The 24,771-nt window shown below is 45.2% G+C and overlaps 2 protein-coding genes across 3 annotated transcripts in view; both read left to right on the forward strand.

Moving 5' to 3' along the window:
* Positions 1-3,163: 3,163 nt before the first annotated feature.
* MEN1 (menin 1) lies at positions 3,164-17,321 on the forward strand. Its single transcript, XM_081967782.1, has 9 exons — positions 3,164-3,870; positions 4,800-5,008; positions 5,901-6,029; positions 8,032-8,072; positions 8,469-8,556; positions 10,078-10,214; positions 12,509-12,647; positions 13,669-13,839; positions 15,153-17,321. Exons 1-9 carry the CDS (start codon positions 3,435-3,437, stop codon positions 15,582-15,584), a joined length of 1,782 nt encoding a protein of 593 aa, XP_081823908.1. The 5' UTR covers positions 3,164-3,434; the 3' UTR covers positions 15,585-17,321.
* Positions 17,322-22,283: 4,962 nt separating this feature from the next.
* MAP4K2 (mitogen-activated protein kinase kinase kinase kinase 2) overlaps positions 22,284-24,771 on the forward strand; it is a 49,839-nt gene continuing 47,351 nt past the window's right edge. The window contains exon 1 of one of the 2 annotated variants that reach the window (XR_014176617.1): positions 22,284-22,607. Coding sequence is in view for 1 of the 2 variants with exons in the window: in XM_081968519.1 (XP_081824645.1) it covers positions 22,512-22,607 (96 nt within the window). In the remaining variant the exon portion in view is untranslated. The remainder of the gene's footprint in view (positions 22,608-24,771) is intronic. The other variant, XM_081968519.1, reaches the window with a different exon arrangement.

Genomic DNA, 24,771 nt, shown 5'->3' on the forward strand with positions numbered 1-24,771 from the left:
TAAACCACTGCACTCCCCAGCACGCCCGGCTTGACATAATCATAGGCCCAGCATATATCAGAGATATGAATTATGTTTAAAAAGCTTTAAAATCCTGAGGTCAAAGCAAAGAATTCTCCTATCTTCAGTTGCATCCTCTTCTTAAGAATTTGAATTAAATCTGAGATTAGAATTAAGGAGAGGGAAATGTATGCTTGTAGCGGGGAAAATATGAATTTATTTGAAAAAGCATGGCACTAAACGTAGGACTGAAAAGGGCAGAATGCAGGAAATGCAGAAGAATGCATTCTGCAACAATGCAGAAAATAATTCTTCCAGCCAGCCTTTGGAAATTGCAGTTCATGTTTCTATTCCAGTAGACTACAAGTCCCAGAGTGCATAGGGTTGACTTAAAAAAAAAGTACTACCCAAGATTCAGTGGGACTTCCTGACTGTGGCCTCTGCTGTGAACCTAGAGATAAAATTTTTTAGAGGAACTCTAATGCCTGGAGATAACACTTCCGGGCTCATTTTTAAAAACAAAACAAAATCCCTAGGAATACAAATAAGGAATTTTTACATTTTTACTTCAAATTACTTCAAAATGCTGGCAAAAGAGGTTGTGAGTTCGATCTTAGGTAGAGGCAGATGTAGGGTCTCCTGCATGGGCAGGGGGTTGGACTAGATGACCTCCAAGATCCCTTCCAACTCTGTTAATCTGTTAATATTCTGCACACACATACCCAGCCTTAAAAGTTTTTGTGGGAGGGGAAATTGCTCTCCATGACTCCGCCCAAGCCACCCCTTGGAGTCTCCCCCCCCCCAAAACAACAACCCCTTCCAAAACAATTTTTCCCAGCGTGCCTTGCAAAAGCGGGACTTCAGCCCCCAGGCTCCTTTGCACGCGGCGGGGCGGGGCCGGAGGCGCAGGCGCAGTCTTGGGATTGCTTAGCTGCCGCGCGTTTGAATTGGCCAGCAGAGGAGGTGAGTGGCGCGCGGGGGTTGAGGTGGGGGGGCGCGTTGCAAGGGGGCGCGGGGCCCCCTTTCCCCCCATTTGCAGCAAAGGAGTGGAGAAGCCCCTCCGCCAACCGGCCGGGCTGCAAGGAGGGCTGCCTTCCAGTCCCCCCTCCCTCCAGCCGCTTGTAAAGCGGGGAAGGGTCCTTTTGTCTCCCTTAAAGGAGTGGTGGTCGTGGAAGGGTCCGCTTCCCGGGGTGGGGTGGGGCTGCCTTTCCCCGGGGGAGGGGATTTTGCATTGCATGGGGTTGAGCTGGGCTGGCTTGTCCTTAAATAAAAGCAGGGGTTCCCCCCCCCCCCCCACACACACACTTTGCAATTTGAAATTGGGTAGATTGCAATTCCCAGAATTCCCCGGAGAACATGCATTAACTATAAATGGACTTCAGCTCCCAGAATTCCCAAGCCAGTATGCTTTAAGGCAGGGGTCTCCAACCTTGGCTACTTTAAGCCTTGTGGACCTCAGTAAAGGTGGCTGAGGAATTCTGGGAGTTGAAGTCCACGAGCCTTAAAAGTGGCCAAGGTTGGAGACCCTTGCTTTTAGAGGGGTGGACTCTGACTCCCAGAATTCCCTGGACGGGAAACTTTAAGAGGTGTGGGCTTCAGTGTAGACTAGTCTATATTGAAGTCCACACATCTCAAAGCATACTGGCTGGGGAATTCTGGGAATTAAAGTCTATTTATTGTAATGCATGCTTGCTGGGCAATTCTGGCAGTTGCAATCCACTTTTCTTAAAATTGCAAAGTTGGAAAAATCCTACTTTAGGGGATTAGACTAGTCTGGACTAGATGAATAGAATAGGAGTAGGGGTAAGGGTAGGGTAGGAATAGAATAGAATACATAATAGAATAAAATATAGAATAGAATACGTAATAGAATAGAATATAGAATAGAATAAGGAATAGGAATAGAATAAGGAATAGAGTAGAACATAACAGAAAATAAATAGAAAATAGAATAGAGTGCTGCAGAATAAAAATTAGAATTTAGTTGGAAGGGACCTCTGAGGTCATCTAGTCCAACCCCCTGCTCAGACAGAAAACCCTACACCATTTCAGATAAATGGCTGTCCAATCTCTTCTTCCAAATTTCCTGTATTGGAGCATTCACTTCTGGAGGCAAGTTGTTTCACTAATTAATTGCTCTAACTGTCATCTCCACAGTTCCCCAGCCAGCCTCCTTGAAGATTCATGAATGTTTCCCAGAATTCCCCAGCCAGTATGCTTTAAGAGGTGTGGACTTTGACTCCCAGATTTCCCAGGGCATGATGTTTTAAGGTTCATAAACTTCAACTCCCAGAATTCCCTGTCCAGCATGCTTTAAAGATGTGTGGATTTGGCATTCCGCAGCCCTCTGAAGTTGAAGTCTACTTCTATTAAATCCTGGAGAATTCTGGGAGTTGAAGTCTAACCTCTTAACATTGTCAAGGTTGAGAAACACATTAAACTTTCATATGTATGTATGTATGTATGTATGTATGTATGTATGTATGTATGTATGTATGTATGTATGTTCTGGGCTCAAATCCCAGTAAGGGTATGGCTAGCTGATGAGAGCTAAATAGCTTGAAATAGATCTATACTAGTCTCCCTTTATTTATTTATCAGGACAAATACAATATACATACATACATACATACATACATACATACATGCTTTTGAATACAGTGTATGAATACATGGTATGTCAGTTACACAGACAAAAATCAGAATAAAAAAATCATGGTAAATATTAACACATGATCTCATTACAGTAACTATAATATGATAAACACTTGTATTAACTATAATTGTAATAGTATAACCAAATGGTTTAAACTGGGTTTTCTTATATCTTCACCTATTTATATTTTGTAGATTATCATATGTATAGTTGAAAACCACCTTTATTTTAATATTTTAAATTCCTCTAATTCCTACCCATTATCTCTAGCCACTCATAAAAACTGTTCCATATCCGATAAACAGTCTTCTTTATCTTTAATTTTAAAAGTTAGCCTATCCATTTCAGCACATTCTAAATTTTTTTCTGAATTACTTCCTCGTCTGGAAACAGAGTGTTTTATTTTTCTAATGTTTGGCAAATATAATCCTTGCTGCTGTCAGTATACGTAAAACTAAATAGGTGGTCCCTTTATCGTAACCCTCTGGTATTATTCCCAACAGATATAATTCTGGCTTCGAATCTATATTCAGTTTAGTTATCTCTTCTTGCCAATTACGTAGTTTCCCCCAATATTTTCTTGTTTTGTGGCACATCCACCACATGTGGTGGTATGTGCCTGGGGACTGATTGCATTTCCGGCATTTTGTAGACAAGTGAGTAACAATGAACTTTCAAAGGGAGCCCATGCTTCCCTGCTGTGGATAATGGGGCCTTCTCTTGCAGCCGGGCCTTCAGAGCCCTGCTTCTCTTCTCGCCTTGCAGCCCTGCGGCATCCATGGGGCTGAAAAGTGCCCAGAAGGCTTTGTTCCCCTTGCGCTCCGTCTCCGACGTGGTGCGCCTGTTCGAACTGGAACTCCACCGGGAGCAACCGGATCTGGTGCTCCTCTCGCTGGTGCTGGGCTTCGTGGAGCACTTCCTGGCCGTCAACCGCGTTCTCCCCACCAACGTTCCCGGGATCAGCTTCGAGCCGGCTCAGGGTCCCGAAAGCCTGACCTACTTCCCCGTGGCTGACTTGAGCATCGTGGGCGCCCTGCATGCCCGCTTCACCGCCCAGATCCGTGGCGCCGTAGATCTCTCGCTCTACCCTCGGCCAGATGGTTACTCCTCCCGGGAACTGGTCAAGAAAGTCTCGGACGTTATCTGGAACAGCCTGAGCCGTTCGTACTTCAAGGACCGAGCCCACATCCAGTCACTGTTCAGCTTCATCACAGGTGAAGGGCGTGGGACGTGGTGGGAGGTCTTAGTGATGGCAAACCTTTTCTGAACCAAGTGCCCAAACCAGAACGCATGTCCCAAACAGCCTTTATTGGGCCGTTTCTTGGACACTTTTCAGGCCGTTTTTGGGATCAGAAATGGCTGGAAAACAGCCTGGAAAATGGCCTGGAAAACGACCTGAAAATTATCCCAAAACGGCCTGTTTTTTGCCCATTTTGGGGCAGTTTTCAGGCTGTTTTTTGGGTCAGAAATGGCCTGAAAACAGTCTGGAAAATGGCCTGAAAATTGCCCCCAAATGGCCTGTTTTTTGGTCAATTTTCAGGCCATTTTGTGGGTCAAAAATGGCTGGAAAACAGCCTAGAAAATGGCCTGGAAAACGACCTGAAAATTACTCCAAAATGGCCTATTTTGGGGGCATTTTTGGCAATTTTCAGGTCGTTTTTTGGGTCAAAAATGGCCAGAAAACAGCCTGGAAAACAGCCTGAAAATTGTCCCCAAACAGCCTGTTTTGGGGGCGTTTTTTGGACAATTTTCAGGCCGTTTTTTGGGTCACAAATGGCTGGAAAACAGCATGAAAAATGGCCTGGAAAACGGCCTGAAAATTACCCCAAAACAGCCTATTTTGGGGCAATTTTCAGGCTGTTTTTTGGGTCAAAAATGGCCGGAAAACAGCCTGAAAAATGGTTGGAAAACAGTCTGCAAAACGGGTCGAAAATGCCCCCCAAACGGCTTGGTTTTTGGCTGTTTTTCGAGCCGTTTTCGGTCCTTTTTTTCGGCACCTGTGAATACCAGCTGGCTGGTGTGCACGCTGGAAACCTGAAGAGCAGCTGGCAACAGCCCAGACACTTGTAAGCTACCTGTAGAGCATAAATTGAAGAATAGGTTGGCTGAAATGTCGGTCTAAAGTTGGTTTAATTTGTCTCAGGTACCAAGTTAGACAGTTCTGGGGTGGCCTTTGCGGTGGTTGGCGCGTGCCAGGCTCTGGGCCTCTACGATGTGCACCTCGCGCTATCGGAAGACCACGCGTGGGTCGTGTTTGGCAAGGACGGGGAACAGACGGCTGAAGTCACGTGGCATGGGAAAGGCAACGAGGACCGGCGTGGGCAGACGGTCAACTCGGGCGTGGCTGAACGGGTAACGAAAATGGGTTTCTCTTCTTAGTTTAAACCTTGTTTCCATTTCTTGTCGGCCGCCGGTTCCTCCAGCAGCCGAATCAGGAGGCGGCGGCGTGGGAGTTAGGATCAGTGATTGTCAGAAGTCAGTGGTGATTGGCCCAGAGTTACCCAGCTGACTTTCATAGATAAGGTGGGACTTGAACTCGCAATCTTCTGGCGATTGACCCAAAGTCTGTCCGTCGACTTTTTACGTCTCTGGTAAAACTAGAACTCACAATCTCCTGGTGATTGGCTGAAAGTTACCTAGTCATATTTCATCCTAAGGCTGGACTAGAACTCACCGTCTCCTGGTGATTGGCCCAAAGTCACCCAGCCAGCTTTTAATGGTGGAACTAGAGCTCCCCATCTCCTGGTGATTGGCCAAAGTCAACCAATCAGTTTTTGGCCTAAGGTGGAACTAGAATTCACCGTCTCCTGGTGATTGGCCCAGAGTTACCCAGCTGACTTCCATGGATAAGGTGGGACTAGAACTCACAATCTCCTGGTGATTGGCTGAAAGTTACCTAGTCATATTTCATCCTAAGGCAGGACTAGAACTCACCGTCTCCTGGTGACTGGCCCAAAATCTGTCCCGTCTCTGGTGAAACTACAACTCACAAACTCCTGGTGATTGGCTGAAAGTTACCTAGTCATATTTCATCCTAAGGCTGGACTAGAACTCACCGTCTCCTGGTGATTGGCCCAAAGTCACCCGGCCAGCTTTCAGGCTTAAGGCAGGAGTGAAACTCACTGTCTCCTGGATTCTAGTGTGATAACATCCCCAGCAAAAAATGATGGTAGTGTGTCAATCATTATTCTGCAAGTCAGTCAGCCGCTGATTCCTGCTTCCAACTTTTCTCTTCTTTTTGCAGAGCTGGCTCTACCTGAAGGGCTCCTACCTGCGCTGCACTCGGCAAATGGAGGTTGCTTTCATGGTCTGTGCGATCAACCCCTCCATCGACCTGCATTCCGACAGCTTGGAGTTGCTGCAGCTCCAGCAGGTGAGCAAAGCATCGGTCTAGCTTTGAGACTTGATGGGGGCAAGAGTAGATCATCTAGTCCACCTCTTGTGATGTGGCCTTCATATCTTCTCTTCTAAGCCATCTTCAGGGGAGGCTTAATGATGTATGGCAGTGTTTCTCAACTGTGGCAAACTTAAGAGAGGTGGACTTCTACTCCCAGAATTCCCCAGCCACATTGCTTTTAGATCGAAGGACTTCAATTCCCAGAATTCCCCAGCCAGCAGGCTTTAGGATGGGTGGACTTCAACTCCCAGAATCTCCCAGCCACATTGCTTTTAGATAGAAGACTTCAATTCCCAGAATTCCCCATCCAGCATAGCTTTGGGAGCCGGGAGGAAGAGGCTGCAGACCAGACACAAGTCAGATAAGAGGCAGCTGAGCCCACAAAGGGAATGTGGGCCTGGCAATCATCCCAGAAGGAACCCTTCCTAAGTTATTGGTAGTCCTCGACTTACGACCGCAATTGGGAGGGAGCAGAATGTCCATTGCTAAACATGACTTGCTAAATGAGTTGCGCCCAGTCTTACAACCTCTTTCGCCACAATCGTTAAGCCAATCGCGGCAGTTGTTAAGTGAATCACACGGTCTTTTAAGTGAAATCGCAAATGGAGGTCACATGACCTGGGACACCGCAACCATTGTAAATGCCTGAATTTTGATCACCTTTAACCGTGGAGGTGCTACTACAGTTATCAATGCAAAGACTGGTTGTTAAGTCACTTTTTTTCTGTGACGTAGAATAGAACAGAATCCTTTATTGGCCAAGTGTGGTTGGACACACAAGGGATTTGTCTTTGGTGCAGATGCTTTCTGTGTACATAAAGAAAAATAAAATACATTCATCAGGAATAAAAAAGACACAACACTTAGTGATAGTCATAGGTTACTAATAAGCAATCAAATCGTACTAGGAAACAAGTCAAACAATATAAAAGTTAAAGATGCAAGCAACATGGCTATAGTCATAAGTGGGAAGAGAGAGGATCTAGGAAGGAAGAGAAGAAGAACACTAATACAGACTTAGTAGATAATTTGACAGTGTTATGGGAATTATTTGTTTAGCAGAGTGATGGCGTTTAGGGGAGAAAAACTGTTCTTGTGTCTATTTGTTCTGGTGTGCAGTGCTCTATAGCGTCGTTTTGAGGGTAGGAGTTGAAACAATTTATGTCCAGGATGCGAGGGGTCTGTAGATATTTTCCCAGCCCTCTTTTTGACTCCTGCAGTGTGCAGGTCTTCAATGGAAGCAGGTTGGTAGCCATGGTTTTTTCTGCCGTTCTGATTCTCCTCTGAAGTCTCCGTCTCTCTTGTTGGGTTGCAGAGCCAAACCAGACAGTTATGGAGGTGCAAATGACAGACTCAATCATTCCTCCGTAGAACTGAATCAGCAGCTCCTTGGGCAGTTTGAGCTTCTTGACTTGGTGCAGAAAGAAAATTCTTTCTTGTGCTTTTTTTGATGATCTTTTTGATGTTTTAGGTTTTCATTTTAGGTCTTGGGATACGATAGAGCCTAAAAATCGAAGGTCTCTACTGTTGATACTGTATTGTCTAGTATTGTAAGAGGTGGTAGTTTGGGAGAGTTTCTCCTAAAGTCTACCGCCATTTCTATGGTTTTGAGTGTGTTCAGTTCCACATTGTTTCCTGTTGCACCACGAGGCCAGTTGTTCAACCTCCCGTCTGTACGCAGATTCATCGTTGTCTCAAACGAGACCAATCACTGTTGCAAACTTCAGTATTTTAATAGTGAACGGTTGTAAGTTTAGGACTGCTTGTAAGCGTAGCCGGGAAGCATACTGTTGTATTTGCATGAGTATTGTGAATGTAAAAGTAGAAGTACTTTTAAAAAAAGAAGTATTTCTACTTCTTAAAAATAGAATTGATTAATCCGGGTGTGTTTCCTGTCTGCACTACCTTGCAAGATTGATGGTCGTTGCTTTTCCCTTTTCCCTTATTCCTCACCTCTTCTTCTCTCTGTCCCTTGCAGAAACTACTATGGGTCCTGTACGACATGCACCACTTGGAGAGGTGAGTAGTTCCCACTTCCTTTAAGGGGGGGGGGGCTGCCCTAATTTTGGCTGGGTGAGCCACCAAGCAGGAGGCTGGACTAGAAGACCTCCAAGGTCCCTTCCCACTTCGTTAGTCTGTTCTTTAGCTGTGCCCTTTGTCTGGCCGCTCTGCGCATGCGCACACTGGGAACAGGCTCCAGCTGTTCTTCTGCCACACTGATGTCTGACTCCGAAGGCAGCTGATAACTGTCAGACGGCCCTGGCCCCCTCTCTGCCTCCGACACAGAGCCCTCATCAGAGCCTTCCCCAGACTCCAGGACTGACTCATCTTCCTCCCCAACCCTCCTCACTGTCTGAATCGGCTGCCAGCTATGATGGCGGGCCACAACCTACAGAGATTCTCCTTATCCCTTAGGTATCCGATGGCTTTGGGGAACCTGGCTGATCTAGAAGAACTGGAGCCCACCCCGGGACGTCCTGACCCCCTCTTCATATACCACCAGGTATTTTCCTGCCCCTTTAAGGATTTGGGTGGGCGGGAGCATAAAGTCCCACCTTCAGGGCGATAGTAAAAACCAAGCTTTATTGGTGTCTACAAACTTGCCTTACTTGGATGGAAGCTACTCTGTGATTTATCCTATGCCTTTTCTTCAGGGGGCAAGGAAGGGGTCTCCCCCCCCCCTTTTTTTTTTCCATTTCCCATCCACCACCTCCAAGCCCCCTCCCCATTAGGTTACCCGAGCCTCGGTGGCCCAGTGGTTAGAGTGCAGTACTGCAGGCTACTTCTGCTTCCTGCAATTCGGCAGTTCGAATCTCGCCAGGCTCAAGGTTGACTCAGCCTTCCGTCCTTCCGAGGTGGGTCAAATGAGGACCCAGATTGTTGGGGGGCACGAGGCTGACTCTGTAAACCTCTTAGAGAGGGCTGTAAAAGCACTAAGAAGCGGTATATTGCTATATTCCTTCCTTCCTTCCCTCCCAATCTCCAAGCATCTGAATTTTTGATCTGATTTTGCTGCGAATGTCGTAACTGTGAAAAACGGTCATCAGTCCTTTTTTTTCGGTCCCGTGGTAACTTTGAATGGTCACTGTAAATCAACTGTTATAAGTCGAGAACGACTTGTGTTTTTGGGAGGGGTGGCAGAGAGGACTCGGGATGATATCTGGTGTGCCATCATATAACCCAAAGGGTGAGCCACGAATGAGAGGCAATGCCCCTGGTGAATGGATGTAATGATGTGTGTGGATTCCCAGATCCCTCAAATCAAAAGCCCGTGTTCTCTTGAGGATCTAGAAGGCGATCTCGTGGACTCCCCGATCTCCAAAATCAAAAGCCTGTGATCTCTGAAGATCAAGGAGATCTCGTGAATTCCCAGATCTCCAAAACCAAAAGACTGATCGCTGAGGATCTAGAAGATGATCTGGATTCCCAGATCCCCAAAATCAAAAGCCTGTGATCTCTGAGGATCTAGAAGATCTTCTGGATTCCCAGATCCCCAAAATCAAAAGCCTGTGATCTCTGAGGATCAAGGAGACCTTGTGGATTCCCAGATCCCCAAATCAAAATCCTGTGATCTCTGAGGATCTAGAAGGAGATTTCCACTGATTGAAGATCCCTCAAGTCTTCGGCAATGAGGATGAGGTCTTGTCCTTTGGATTCAGCATCAGAACAGAGCTGAAAGGGACCTTGGAGGTCTTCTAGTCCAGCCCCCTGCTCGAGCAGGAAACCTTACACCATTCCAGACAAATCGTTGTCCAATCTCCTTTTTAAAAAGCCTCCAACGATGGATCAGCCACCACTTCTGGTAGCAAGCTGTTCCACTGACTAATTGCCCTCACCGTTAGGAAGTTTCTCCTCAAATTCCCGGTTGCTTCCCTCCTTGGTTAGTTTCCATCCATTGTTTCTCATTTCTGCCTTCTGGTGCTTCGGGAAATTCTGAGATCGGGAATTCCTCCAACAAACCCTGTGCAGATATCTGGATTTTTAACCCCCTTTTTTAACCCCCCCCCCTCTTGTCTTCTGCTAGGGGATCAATTCCGCCAAGCAATATTACAACAACGAGCACATTTACCCGTACATCTACTTGGCCAGCTATCACTGCCGTAACAAAAACGTCAAGGAAGCCCTGGAGGCGTGGGCCGACTCCGCTACGGTGATTCAGGAGTAAGTTCCTTTTAATGTCCCCTTTCCTACAGGGAGAAGTGAATTAAGAAATAAAATTTAAAAATTAAGAAAAAAAAAAACCTGCTTTTCTCTTCCGACAAAATTGCAAAGTGGACCAGCCTGCCCAGGAAAAATTCTGCCGGGATCCATAAAAATTGGAATTTTTATTCCAGCTTTGGCGGGTGGCTGTTTAGGCAAGTTTAACCAAGGGAAAATTCCTTTCCTCTCCTGCTCGGCTTCTCCAGAATTAACTCCCCTGTGCTCACTGCGATATACAGGTGGTCCTCGACTTACGACGACCATTGAAACCCCAACTTTCTCATTTCTGAGCCAGGCCGTTGTTCAGTGAGTTTCACTCCCCTTTTTTACGACCTTTCTTGGCCCCATTGTTAAGCGATTCGAGGCCGCTTGTGCAGTGAATCATGCCGTCGTTAAATGAATCGGAAGCCAACTGGGAGAGTTACGAAGGGTGGCCGCCCGATCCTGGGAACACTGCAACTGTCAGAAGTCCATGTCAGTTGCCGAGCACCTGAAGTTTGATCGTGCGGGATCCTGTAACGGTCGTAAGGGCGAAAAAAAAAGGTCATAAATCACTTTTTTCAGTACTGTTGTAACTTCGGTCCTTAACCGAGCAGTTGTAAGTCGAGGACTCCCTGTAATTTGCACTTCTGATTTGCTCTTGGCCAAAACAAGGATGGATTTTCTGTGTCTTGTTAGTTGAAATCTTTACCATTTCTAGCTTGGGAATTGTCTAATTTGCTTCTTTGGAGAATGCCCAAATCATATGAGCTTGGGTGAAAATCTTATAAGCTCCTATGCTTTGGGATAGTCCTTCTTCGTTTTTTTATGATGACTTAAGAGGACTTTTAACATGTTTTATTTTAATTTTTATTTCTGGTTCGTCTTCTACTGTAGTTTTTTCGGCGCGTTGATTTCTTTACGTGTCAAGACTGATGCAAAGAATGAATTAAGCAGCTCTTTCTCCCTACTTCCTGCCTGTTATTTCCTTGCCATCTTCTCTCTCTACTTGTTTCCTTGACTTTTTTCTTGTTATTAATATTTTTTTTTCCATTTAAATTCTTCTTCTTGTGCCATACCCGTCATGGGAAGTTGGCGATCATGTTTGCAATCCTATTTTTGCAAACAGCTGCATGAAAAAGTGCTGCTGAGTTTTGTCCAAATCAATTCTTTAGATATCAAAGCCATGATGTTCTTCCTGGACCTCGTTTGCCTTCAATCTTTCCTTGGAGGATTAAGTGAAGGATGCTGTATTTTTCTGGGTATCGCATCACATGTCCAAAATATTCTTACTTTCGCTTTTTAATGGCTTTGATGAATGTTTTCCCAGGAGGCTTGTCACCTCCTCGTTTCTGATTTTGTCAACCCAGCTTATACGTAACAGCCGTCTGTAAATCCACATTTCAAATGCTTCTAGTTTCTTCAAGTGGAATACAAATAATACAAACATGATACATATAAAACTAAATACAAAAAAAGGGGAAAAATACAAATATTACAGTGCGCACACACAAACACACCCCAAGACAATTTTTTTTCTTATATTTCTTCTATAATAACCAAAAGATATACAATATATTCCAATTGTGCCCTCCAAAACAACATATATTCTTGAGTAGGTTTAAACCCTTTGCCTTCCACCAACACTGATTTTATAAAATCTCCCCATATTTCATTATAATTATTTACTTTATTCATCCCTTTTTGAAGTTTAATTTCTGTTGTTAAATGATCATCTGTTGCCAAATTTCATTATACCACTCATTTTTGGGAATATCCCAATTTCGTCCCCAATATTTAGCCATCACTAATCTTACTGCCATTATCAAATTGACAATCAATTCTTTTTTTTTTTGTTTCATTTATATCCCGTTTTTCCACCAGCAACAGTAATGCAATCCTCGGTGACATATCTACGTTTACATTCAAAAGTGCTCTAATTTCCCTAAACACCATGTCGCACTTGTTATTAATATGTCAACAGAAACTTTTTATTATTATCTTTGACTTTTGTAGCAAGGTTCCTTCTGAGTCTTTGCTTTACTGAGTTTGTATTTTCATCTTCTGGCTATCTGTGGATACTCAGCCTTATTTATGTGTCCCTCTTTCCAGTTTCTGTGCTTGTCCTTTTTGTCTTTCAGTTTGTCAGAAAGATCTTTGTGCAGCCATAATGGCTTCTTCTTGAATTTCTTGTTTTTCTTTTTCAGTGGCATTGGGCTGGACTGGGCTTTTATGATTGCGTTTTTCTCTGTGTGTTTTTTTCTCTCTGTCTGAAGTTACAACTACTGCCGAGAAGATGAAGAGATTTATAAGGAATTCTTTGACGTGGCCAATGACGTCGTTCCCAATTTACTCAAGGAAGTGGCCAGCCTCGCAGATTCTACTGAAGACAAGGGAGCTGGTGAAAGAGGAGAGGTCAGTGATGTAACAACAATAATACTAAATAATCAACCATTGCTATATGGCCAATTACCGTAGTCCCTGACTTACGACCACAATGGAGCCCAATGTTTTCATTGTTAAGCAAGAGAGTGGCTAAGTGAATTTGCCCCATTTTACAACCTCTGTTAAGTGAAAAACTGCTGTCATTAAGTGAGTAATGTGGTTGTAAAATGAACTAGGCGTCCCCATTCACTCTGCTTGTCAGAAGGTCACATGACCCCAGGACACTGCAACCGTCATAAATATGAGTCTGAATTTTGATTGTGTGACTGTGGTAATACTGAAACGATCATAAATGAGAACGATCCTAAGTTATTTTTTTCAATGCCATTGTTTTGACCTAGGCTTCCCCAGCAGCCCGAAGCCAAGTCCTCGTCCCGATAACCCCCTTTTTATTTAATTCACAGTGAATTCCTCTCCAGCAAAGTCTTTCCTCTCCCACAGTCTTTCAAGATAGTTCACAATTACCGACTTTTATTAGGCTTGGAGAGTGGCCAGGCTGATATCTTTCAGACGCCGCAATACTTGGCAAGAATGCAGGAATGTACTAATGGCCTCCTGCAAACTCCACTCCCCTTGCGCTCCCCTTTTATTTCCTCTGGGAGGGGCCATTCATCATCCACCTGTAGCCTTTGTTCCCAAGTTGACCTCTGTTCTTTAGCCGTTCCCTTCGTCTGGCAACTCTGTGCATGCGCACACTGGGAACAGGCTCCAGCTGTTCTTCTGCCTCACTGATGTCTGACTTGGAAGGCAGTTGATAACTGGCCTACGGCCCTGTCCCCCTCTTTGCCTCCGACACAGAGCCCTCGTCAGAGCCTTCCCCAGACTCCAGGACTGGCCCATCTTCCTCCCCAACCTCCTCACTGTCTGAATCGGCTGCTAGCTCTGCTGGCGGACCAACAACAGTTGTAACTTTGAATGGTCTCTAAAGGAACTGTTGTTAATCGAGGGTTACCTGTAGTCCCATCACTGAAGAATTTGACTTCCTCTTTAGGCGTCGCCGTCTCAAACGGGAGGCTCGGCGTTGCAGGACCCCGAGTGCTTCGTCCACCTTCTGCGCTTCTACGACGGCATCTGCAAATGGGAAGAGGGCAGCCCCACGCCCGTCCTCCACGTGGGCTGGGCTACCTTCCTGGTCCAGTCCCTCAGCCGTTTCGATGGGACGGTAAGATGTCGCCTTTGGCACAGAGTGAGGGCTACGGGGTTGGCAAGGCGGAAGGAGTTACAGCTTGAGAAGTATGGTTTAGTGCAACGTCGTTTTAAGAAACGCGAGAGGGCTTTGTGGCCTTCTCAGAGGGGGTCCCTGGGATTGGAGCTGTTGTATTCTGCCAGGTCAGGATGGCTGCATACAGCAGAGGAAGACTGTAGAGTGGTGCCTCCAATGTTGGTAACTTTTAAGATGTGTGAACTACATCTCCCAGAATTCCCCAGCCAGCATGTTGTAAGATTTCCAAACTACAACTCCCCAATTCTCCAGCCAACATGTTGTAAGATGTCTGAGCTAGAACTCCCAGAATTCCCTAGCCAGCAGTGTCGTTGAAACTTCGAACGGTCACTAAACAAATGCCTGTACTGGTTTCTCTCCTTCTGTCCCCTCTTTCGGTCTCAATGGCAGCCGGATCTATTCCCACAGCTGGAGTCGGCATCCCTAGGAATTTTAAAAGCCCAGCCAGAGGGTGTAATACAGGGGTGTCCAAACTTGGGAACTTTAAGACCTGTGGACTGGCTGGTGAATTCTGGGAGTTGAAGTCCACAAGTCTTAAAGTTCCCAAGTTTGGACATCCTTGGTTGTAATACTATCTCAACATCTTCCAAGCCAGTTGTACAATATAAAATAAAAACACGGAGGCTAATGCAGGAGTTTAAATTTACGAGGCTGACTTGTGTTTGAAAAACAGGATGCGCCTACGAGTGAATAAATTAATTGAGGAATTTGAAGAATGCATGGCATGGGAGATATTTTGCATTGGCTAAATCAGAGTGCCTCAACTTTCCCAGCTTTAAAAGATGTGGACTTCAGTTCCCAGAATTCCACAAGCATGCTGGCTGGGGAATTGTGGGAGTTGAAGTCCATGCCTCTTAAAGCATGCTGGCTGGGGAATTCTGGGAGTTGAAGTGCACGCCTCTTAAAGCATGCTGGCTGGGGAATTCTGGGAGTCAAAATCCAGCCATCTTAAAGCATGCTGGCTGGGGGATTCTGGGAGTTGAACTCCATCCATCTTAAAGCATGCTGGCTGGGGAATTCTGGGAGTAAAAATCCAGCCATCTTAAAACATGCTGGCTGGGGAATTCTGGGAGTTGAAGTCCATGCCTCTTAAACCATACTAGCTGGGGAATTCTGGGAGTTGAAGTGCACGCCTCTTAAAGCATGCTGGCTGGGGAATTCTGGGAGTTGAAGTCCACACTTCTTAAAAATGCCAAATTTGAGAAACACAGTTCCCCGGAACCGTTGTAACAACCTTCCCTTGCTTTCCAAAGGTGCGGCAAAAGGTGACCCTGGTGAGCAGGGACCTGGATGCGAATGACGACGACGACCAAGGCAGCGAGGATCCCCGGGAAGGCCGCCGTCGTGGCCCTCGCCGAGAATCCAAGCCGGAAGAACCGCCCCTGGCCAAGAAGGCAACCGAACGCCGGCGTCCAAGCACCACCCAGCGATCCGACCGGCCGCTTCCGGAGAAGGAGGAGGGTCTCAGCAGCGGCTCCAGCCCCCGCCCCGAAGGCCTCGTCCTCACCTTCCAGAGCGAGAAGATGAAAGGCATGAAGGAACTCCTGGTAGCGGCTAAGATCAACTCCAGTGCCATCAAACTGCAGCTCACGGCCCAATCACAAGTCCAGCTGAAGAAGCAGAAGGTTTCTGTTCCTCGAAGTTACGCCCTGTCCTTCCTCAAGCGGCCCCGGAAGACCCTCTGATCCCCGAGCAAAGCCAGACGGCAAACTTTTCCGATGTCTTGGCAAAAGTTTGCCCAGTTCTTTCGTCCTCCAGTTTTCCCCCGGCCAACATTTTGAGAAGATCTTTTTCATCGTCATCTTCGCCTCTTGGCTGGTTGGGTCTCACAATTTCCTTGCTTGGAAATTGAGCTTTTAAAGGTGGGTTTTGGCTCCTGCCATGAAAAGCTTAATTTGGAGGGATCCGGAGATCGAACACAACACCCCGGAGAGTTGTGTAGGGTTAGGGACAAAAAAACGGTGACTTGAAATCCCGTTAGAGTGTGCAAAAGGACTTTTTTTTTAACCTCTCTTTCTTAGACTCATAACAGCTGGCTCAGGGTCTAAGACGCTGAGCTTGTCGATCAGAAAGGTCTGCAGTTTGGCGGTTCGAATCCCAAGCGCTGCGTAACAGAGTGAGCTCCCGTTGCTTGTCCCAGCTTCTGCCAACCTAGCAGTTCGAAAGCACGTAAAAAAATGCAAGTAGAAAAATAGGAACCACCTTTGGTGGGAAGGGAACAGCGTTCCGTGCGCTTTCGGCGTTGAATCATGCCGGCCAGAGAACCACAGAGACGTTTTCGGACAGCGCTGGCTCTTAGGCTTTGAAAGGGAGATGAGCACCGCCCCCTAGAGTCGGGAACAACTAGCACAGATGTGCGAGGGAAACTTTTACCTTTACCTTAAGTCTCATGTTTGCAAATGGGACGCGGGATAATTTCGTGTTTGTAATGACCAGGGGATATAAATCCTTTTTTTAAACTGAACGACTTAATGATCCTAACATGGCTGAATATCGAAACGTTTGTTATTTAAAAACAAATGTGTGGTATTAATGTCATAACAAACCAGGCGACCGGCTTGTTGAAGGGATAAGACAGAACTACCGTAGCAGCATGCCCAGAACGGCAAACAAATCATTCTGAGTGACGGCTAACAATTTAAACAAAAATAAAGCAGATCTGATCTTCCCACGAAGGTTATCTTTGATCGAGGATAAAAGAAATATTTCCAAAAGATCTTGAGCCGGAGGTTTGGTTCTGCACTTGTATAGGACTTTAAGGATTTTTCGTAGACGTTTGCGGAGACAGAATTAATAAATGTTAAGGTTCTCTTTTGTTCTAGAAAGGAAAATGTCTCTTGTTGTCCTTGAACGTTTGAATCGGCGATGGCTTTTTCTGATCAGAAGTCAGCAGAAAAGCAAAGTTTTCCAAAGTACAGTCTTCGACCTGCAATTGTTCGTTTAGTGACCAAAGTTACAATGGCCCTGGAAAAAGTGTCATGATCCTTTTTAACACTTACAACTGATCAAAATTCAGACGCTTGGCCACGGACTCATATTTACAACAGTTGCAGTGTCCCGGGGTCACGTGTTCCCCTTTTATGACCTGACAAAAGTCCATGGGGAAGCCAGATTCACTTAACAACCTGGTTACCAACTTAACAACTGCAGTTGTTAAGTGTGGCAAGGAAGGTCGTAAACTGGGGCAAGCGTCCCTTAACAACGGTCTCGCGTAGCGACGGACATTTTTGGGCTCAGATGTGGTCGTAACTCGAGGACTGCTGGGGAAGAGGTGAATGTCCTGCTTGCAGTTTTTCAGGAACGAAACCGTTCAAACATTGCAGGGTTTGTTTTCCTGCCCCAGGCTGCGTTTCACCCGTGTATCTCTTGAATACAGAAATTTCTTGCTGTCTAAGAAAATTAAATCTCTTAGCTTTGCTGTATCCTTTCATTATCACAAGATGTGTCGGTCTTTGGAGTCCCCAGTTATCGTGCCACCAAACTGCAGCCATTTAGAAAGGGGGAACTGAACTTGAAAACAATTGAAAAATCCAAAGCTTCCCTTCTCCCACTTAAAAAAATAAACCTAATTAAAATAAGACGTGCCGTAAGTGAGTTACCCAACCTTATTCCCTTGGTTTTGTCAATCCAAGGCTATTAAAGGCTATTAAAACATCTTCATCAATGACTTGGACGAGCGGATAGATGGGGAACGCATCAAATTTGCAGATGACACCAAACTGGCAGGAATAGCCAACACTCCAAAAGACAGGCTAAAAATACAGATGGATCTTGACAAACTTGAACATTGGGCACTATCTAACAAAATGAAATTCAATGGTGAAGAGTAAGGTTCTACATTTAGGCAAGAAAAACGAAATGCACATATAGGTGGTACTTTGCTCAATAGTAGTAACTGTGAAAGGGATCTTGCAGTCTTAGTGGGCAACCATTTAAATAGGAGCCAGCCGTGTGCAGCAGCTGCCAAAAAGGCCAACACAGTTCTAGGCTGCATAAACAGAGGGATAAAATCAAGATCACGTCAAGTGTTAATACCACTTTATAATGCCTTGGTAAGGCCACACTTGGAATACGGCATCCAGTTTTGGTCGTCACGATGTAAAAAAGATGTTGAGACTCTAGAAAGAATGCAGAGAAGACAGACAAAGATGATTAGGTGACTGGAGGCTAAAACATGAACGGTTGCAGGAACTGGGTATGTCTAGTTTAATGAAAAGAAGGACCAGGGGAGACATGATAGCAGTCTTCCAATATCTCAGGGGCTGCCCCAAAGAAGAGGGAGTCAAGCTGTTCTCCAAAGCCCCTGAAGGCCAGAGAAGGAATACTAATTAAGGAGAGAAGCAACTTAGAACTGAGAAGAAATTTCCTGACAGAACAATTAATCAGTGAAACAACTTGCCTCCAGAAGTTGTGAATGCTCCAACACTGGAAGTTTTTAAGATGTTGGCTATCCATTTGTCTGAAGTGGTGTAGGGTTTCCTGCCTAAGCAAGGGGTTGGACTAGAAGACCTCCAAGGTCTCTTCCAATTCTTATTCTATTCTAAAGGATCAACAGATCGCTGATGCTGTCAAATCTTTAGGAAACCTTTAAAAACAGCCGAGTCCAGCACCGTTTAAAATATTCATCCGTTGACTCTACTGCATAATTCCTGTTAAGATGTAAGCTAACCAGGCTTAGTTCTGGAAAATGTTCCTTTGTTGACATTCAGCCTCGCGGCGTCTTCCCTGCTCAAATTTTGGGGCTGATGTCAGAAGACAGTTTTAGGCAATGGAACGCCAGTGAGCGGACACCATTTTTATTCCCCGTTGCACAAATCATCATCATAGTCTGGGCAGGACAAAAATAGAAACCAGGTCAGTTCCAAAGCTTTCAAAGTAACGTTTTGCAAGGATGACTTCATTTCTCTTAAAGATTTTTAAAGAAAGAATTTGGCGTAGGTGGCGAAGAATCCAAAGTAAGATCAAAATCAGTAAACAAATTTGTCCTGGAGGTTACAACCATCTAACATGTGGCCCGCCAGCCGAGTTGGCAGCCGATTCAGACAGTGAGGAGGGTTGGGGAGGAACATGGGCCAGTCCTGGAGTCTGGGGAAGACTCTGAGGAGGGCTCTGTGTCGGAGGCAGAGAGGGGGACAGAGCCGTTTGCTAGTTATCAACTGCCTTCAGAGTCAGACATTAGTGAGGTGGAAGAACAGCTGGAGGCCACATGTGGACGATGAATGGTCCCTCCCAGAGGGATTAAAAGAGGAGCGAAAGGGGAGTGGAGTTTGCAGGAGACCATTAGTTCGCTTAATTGGTTTGTGACTCCCCGAGACTCCTTGCCAAGTTTTGCAGTTGTCAGCCTGACAGCTCTTTAAGCCAGAGAAGGTCTGTGACTGTAAATCCTCCCTTGAAAGACTGCTGGCTGTGAATGAGCAGAATTCACAGTCAATTAATAAAAGGGTTTTTTGTTGGGACTTGGAGTTTGCTTCATGCTCTTGGGAAGCCTCAGTCAGAACACTAAAGGTAAACCGCTTAGAGAGGTCTGTAATAGCAGTGATTCACTGAACAACTGTGGCACAAAAAGTTGTAAAATGAGGCAAAACTCACTGAGCAATTGTTTTGCTCAGAGACAGAAATGTTGAATTAAGTTGCGGTTGCAAATCAAGAATTGGAGTTTATGCCAATGTAATCATCTTTATTTAACAATCCCTTGTGGGGTGTAGTCCGGGCAACTGAATGGAGCTAGCAGAGTGTTTTACTCGCCGGATGCCCTTCCTGTCACCAATGAGGAGTTTTGTTCAGCTGATATATTCTCATTATGCCCAGAGAAATATCTGCCTCTACCTAGGATCGAACTCCCAGCCTCCTGATTGTGAGGGGAGAGCTCTACTTCTAGGCCACTGCACCACTCCAGTTTATGCCAATTGAATGGCCACGAAATAAACGGGGAGACATCATTGCTTCTATAATGGGGCCTGTTCCTAAGTAGGATTCTCTTTTCTTTAGTCATCATATTTATTTCATTCTATTTGGATGCAGGCTAAGATGCAGCAAAAAAAACACTTGCAAAACAAACAGCGGCGGTGATAAATCAGCCAGCAATGCAATGCATGCTTGGGCTAAAGTCAAATATTTCTTTTCCGGTGAATGCCGGTCTAAATCTGCTTTGCAAAACAGATCCCAGTTTGATTTACAAAATTCAGAAGTCCTTAACGTAAAACAGGCCAGATTTTGTTTTTTTTTTAAAAATATCCAGATTGACAACCACCTTAGCAGGCTCTGCCCAGGTCCAAATATAGCTGCGTTGACGCTAAAAATGTCAACAGGATGTGCACGCAACTGGAACGGTTTCGGCCTCGGATGCAGTTTCGTCGCTCGGCGGTGAAATGAGTGGATTGGAATCGTGTTTTTTTTTTTTAAACAGAGAAAACTCAGCAAAGTCTGAATTTAAGGCAGCTCTCTAGAATCTTTTCCACCCTTCCCTATCTGGTTGCAGGTGGTCCTCGATTTACGGCCACAATTGAGATTAGAATTTGATCTTGAGGGGAACTGGACTAGAAGATCTTCAAGGTCCCTTCCAACTGTATTATTCTATTCTATAACTCTATTCTGAATCCTATTCTATTCCATTGTATAATTCCATTCCATTCTATTCTATAATTTTATTCTAGTCTGAATCTTATTCTATTATATAATTCTATTCTATTCTGAATCCTATACTATTCTATTCTATTCTGAATCCTATTCTATTCTATAATTCTATTCTATTCTATAATTCTATTCTATTCTGAATCCTATTCTATTATATAATTCTATTCTGAATCCTATTCTATTCTATACTATTTTATTCTCAATCCTATTCCATTCCATTCGATTCTGAATCCTATTCTATTCTCCATCCTATTGTATTCTATAATTCAATTCGATTCGATTCTGAATCCTATTCTAGTAATAGAATAAGGATATCTTACTCCCTGCAGCAGAGAGAAGCAGAGAGGGTCAAATTGATTTTTTTTATCCACAAAGGGGAATATATCTAACCTTCGTTCTATTCTGAGATTGCTTCCGGATTTTGGGCTTGCAGTGAAAAAACTCACCAAACTTGGATTTTGGATTTGTTAACTAGACAGGCATATTGGCATAGAAATGGCTGGTGCAAGCTGTTGCGTAAAAACAAAACAGTTGTGGTTTGTAATGTTCTCTTCTACTCTGCTAAAGAGAGGTGGAAGTTTTTTTTTCTTTCCTTTTCTCCCTTTACACTAGATTTCTTTCCCCCTTCCTTCCTCTGCTTCTTAGTTTTCCACTACATTTTATTTTATTTTTCTTTGTATTTTGCAAATAAAATAAAATCAGATAGATAGATGGATATATGATAATAGATAATAGATTAGAGATAGACAAATAGAAAAAGATAGATGATAGACAGATAAGAGAATAGCTAGGCAGCTAGGTAGATGATAGATATAAATGAGGAGATGGATGGATAGATGATAGATATAAAAGATGGAGATAGATGATAAAGATAGATAGATATAAGAGAGGGAGATGGATGATAGAAGATAGAAAATAGACGATTAGATAGATATAGTTAGAAAATAGATAAAATATATAGCTAGAAAGAAAATAGATAAGATAGATATAAATAAGAGATGGATGGATAGATGATAATAAGAGGGAGATGGATGATAGAAGATAGAAGATTAGATAGATAGAAAATAGATAAGATAGATAAATAGAAGACAGAAAATAGATGATAAGATAGATATAAATAAGAGGAGATGGATGGATAGATGATTATAAGAGGGAGATGGATGATAGAAAATAGAAGATTAGATAGATAGAAAATAGATAAGAGATAAATAGAAGATAGAAAATAGATGATAAGATAGATATAAATAAGAGATGGATAAATAAGAGATGGATAGATGATAATAAGAGGGAGATGGATGATAGAAGATAGAAAATAGATGATTAGATAGATAGAAGATAGAAAATAGATGATAAGATATAAATAAGAGGAGATGGATGGATAGATGATAGAAAATAGATGATAGATATTTAGATAGAAAACTAGATGAGATAGTTAAAAAGAAAAAGAAAAAAAGGAAATAGATGACTAGATAGAGATATGGAAAGATAGAAAGAAAACAAATAGACTACATAGACAGAGAGACAAATAGAAAGATAGATGATAGATAGACGATAGAAAAATAGAGAGGGAGAGAAGTGGCTTGTGGGGTTATTGGCTTCATGGAAGGTGGGCTCCCTTGAGGTCGTCAGTGGGGGAGTCCACTGTAACAGGCGCGCGCGCTTCCTCCGCAGCGGAGCGCTCTGCATGCGCCCAGAGGGCCTCTTGCCCGCCCGCGCCGAGCCCGCCTCCTCTCTCTCTCTCTCTCTCTCTCCGTCGCGTTTGCCGGCCGTCCTCTTTCCTGCGGCGGAGGCAGAGAGCCCGGGCGGGCTTTGCAAGGCGGGGCTTGGGGGCTCCACCTCGGCTTCCTTCCTGCTGGCTCGGCCGCCTCTGCGGCTCCTCTCCGCCCCGGAGGCGGCGCCTTTCCCTCCACCCCGCCTCGGAACGCTGCTGGCCCCGGCTGCGCCGTCCGGCCCTGGCTGGGCGAGCTGGGGGGACGACCATGAGCGCCTTGCGGGATGTTTCGCTGCAGGACCCGCGGCTGCGCTACGAGCTCATCCAGCGCATCGGCTCCGGCACTTACGGCGACGTTTACAAGGTGCGCAAAAGACGGCGCGCCCAGGGCGCACGGCCGGCTTTTTTGGAGAGGGTCCTCCCCCGGGGCGCGCTTGGGGAGCCCTCCTGCCTGGGGTGGGTGGGTCCCCAGGAGGGAGGAGTGGGGGGGGGAGAGAGAGCAAGGGGAGGGGGTTTCTAATGGGGGGGGTCCCTCTGATTGGCAGCCCCCCTTATTTTCTTCCAGCCCCCTCCCCAAACCTTGGCCAACTTCTCCAAAGCGCGCTTTTGGAGAGGCGCAATGGGGAGCATGGATGGGAACGCTGCGGGGCTCCCCCCCCCCCATCCAGGGGTGTGGATCGGAGTGGGGAAGGGGTGCAGAAGTGGGGCGGGGTGGAGAAGCAGGAAATTGTGGCCGGGGTTCCAGGGCTGGTCTCCCCGGGGGGCGTGTCCGGGTCTCTCTTTTTTTATTTTGCACCGGGAGCTAAAAGTTTTATTTATTTATTTCCCCTTTTAAAACACACATTTCATCCTTCGTGAATCTGTGTGCCGTCTGCGCCCAATTGTTGTGTGTGTCATCACAATTCTAGCTTACCACCAAGTTCCTTAGTTGCATATTCTTGTTTGAGTCTTGCAACTGCACATTATCTCCTGTTACAGCATTTCTCTTCCTAAATTATTTAATCCTGTTTACTTTTGATCCATATTCATTCGGCTAAACCCCATCTGGGATAATAATCGCAGGTTTCCTTTCCTTTAATTGCTAGTGTTCATCTCATTTCTGCACAATCTAATATTTTCTTAATCACGTTTTCGTCCTTAGGGATTTGTTCGGCTTCCCAGGGTTCTGCAAATACAATTTCTAGCCGCAATTATTGCACGAATAATCCAATGTATATTTTCTTTATTATATTTCCCTGGTAAGCTTTTTTTTTTTTCCCCCTGAAGGGTTGAGGTGGAGGGCGCCTTTTGGAGAAGGCGAGGCAGGCGAGGGAATGGCCTGGGTGGGGTGGGCAGGCTTGGCTGGCTGGTTGCTTCCCCTGCCAAGGTCAGGCTCTGTGGGGCTTTGCTACAAGTGTAGGCAGGGCAGGCAGGCGGGATCTCCCCTCCCTGCTCGCTCCGCTTTCCTGGAGTGACCGAATGACCACAATGCGTTCATTTGTCCGGGTGTGCCAGGGAGTTTGGCACGCGCGGATCTTGCGGTGCTGGGGGCTAGGAAAGAGGGAAGGAGAGGAAACAAAAAGAAGGAAGGAAGGCAGGAAGAGCAGAGACAGAGAGAAGAAAAGGAAGGAAGGAAAGAAAGAAAGGAGGAGGAGAAAGGTTAGGAGGGAGGGAGGAAGAGAAAAAAGCAAGAGAGTGAAAGTAAGAAAGAGAAAAAGAATCGGGGAGGAAGGGTAGGAGGAAGGGAGGAAGAGAAAAAAGCAAGAGAGAGAAAGAAAGAAAGAAAGAGAAAAAGAATCGGGAGGAAGGGTAGGAGGAAGGGAGGAAGAGAAAAAAGCAAGAGAGAGGGAAAGAAAGAGAAGGGCAGGAAGGTTGGGAAGGAGGAAGGAAGAAAGAAGGAAAAAAGCAAGAGAGAGAGAAAGAGAAAAAAAAGAACAAGGAGGGAGGAAGAGAAAAAAGTGATAGAGGGAAAGAAAGAAAGAAGAGGGTTGGGAAGGAGGGAAGAAGAAAGAAGGAAGAAAAAGAAAGAAAAGAGGAGAAATGTTAGGGAGGGAGGAAAAAAGAAAGAGAAAAAAGCAAGAGAGGAAGAGAAAGGAAGAAAGAAAAAGAAGAGGAAGGGTGGGAGGGAGGGAGGAAGAGAAAAAAGAGAAGGAGAGAAAGAAGAGGGAGGTTGGGAAGGAGGAAGGACGGAAGAAAAAAAGCAAGAAAGAGAAAAAGAAGAGGAGGAAGTGTGGGAGGGAGGGAGGAAGGACGAAAAATAAGTAAGGAAAGAAAGAACGAAAAAGAAAGGAGGGAAGTTGGGGGGGAGGAAGAAAGAAAAAGAAAGAAAGATAGAAAGAAAGAATTTTTGTTGAAAGACCCTGGCAAATTAAAATTGTTGACTTTGCAGGGGTTTTGTAAGGTTTGAGTGAGCAAGCCCCATGGGGGAGGAAGGACTATGGGGCTGTTTTAAGAAGAGAGATAAAGAGAGGGTCCCTGGCAATGTTTTTGCACCCATCATCGGTTTCTTGCCCCCTGTTTGGCGTCCTCCGGAAACTTTGGGGTCCTGG

Source organism: Natrix helvetica (genome assembly GCF_964273705.1).
Source record: "Natrix helvetica genome assembly, chromosome: 16".
Taxonomy (NCBI): domain Eukaryota; kingdom Metazoa; phylum Chordata; class Lepidosauria; order Squamata; family Natricidae; genus Natrix; species Natrix helvetica.

Excerpts from the sequence above, each read along its gene's own strand:
- MEN1 (XM_081967782.1), top strand. The coding sequence starts at position 3,435 with ATGGGGCTGAAAAGTGCCCAGAAGGCTTTGTTCCCCTTGCGCTCCGTC. Across the intron at positions 5,009-5,900 it reads ACTCGGGCGTGGCTGAACGG|AGCTGGCTCTACCTGAAGGG; the intron begins GTAACGAAAATG and ends TTCTTTTTGCAG. Across the intron at positions 10,215-12,508 it reads TCCGCTACGGTGATTCAGGA|TTACAACTACTGCCGAGAAG; the intron begins GTAAGTTCCTTT and ends CTCTGTCTGAAG.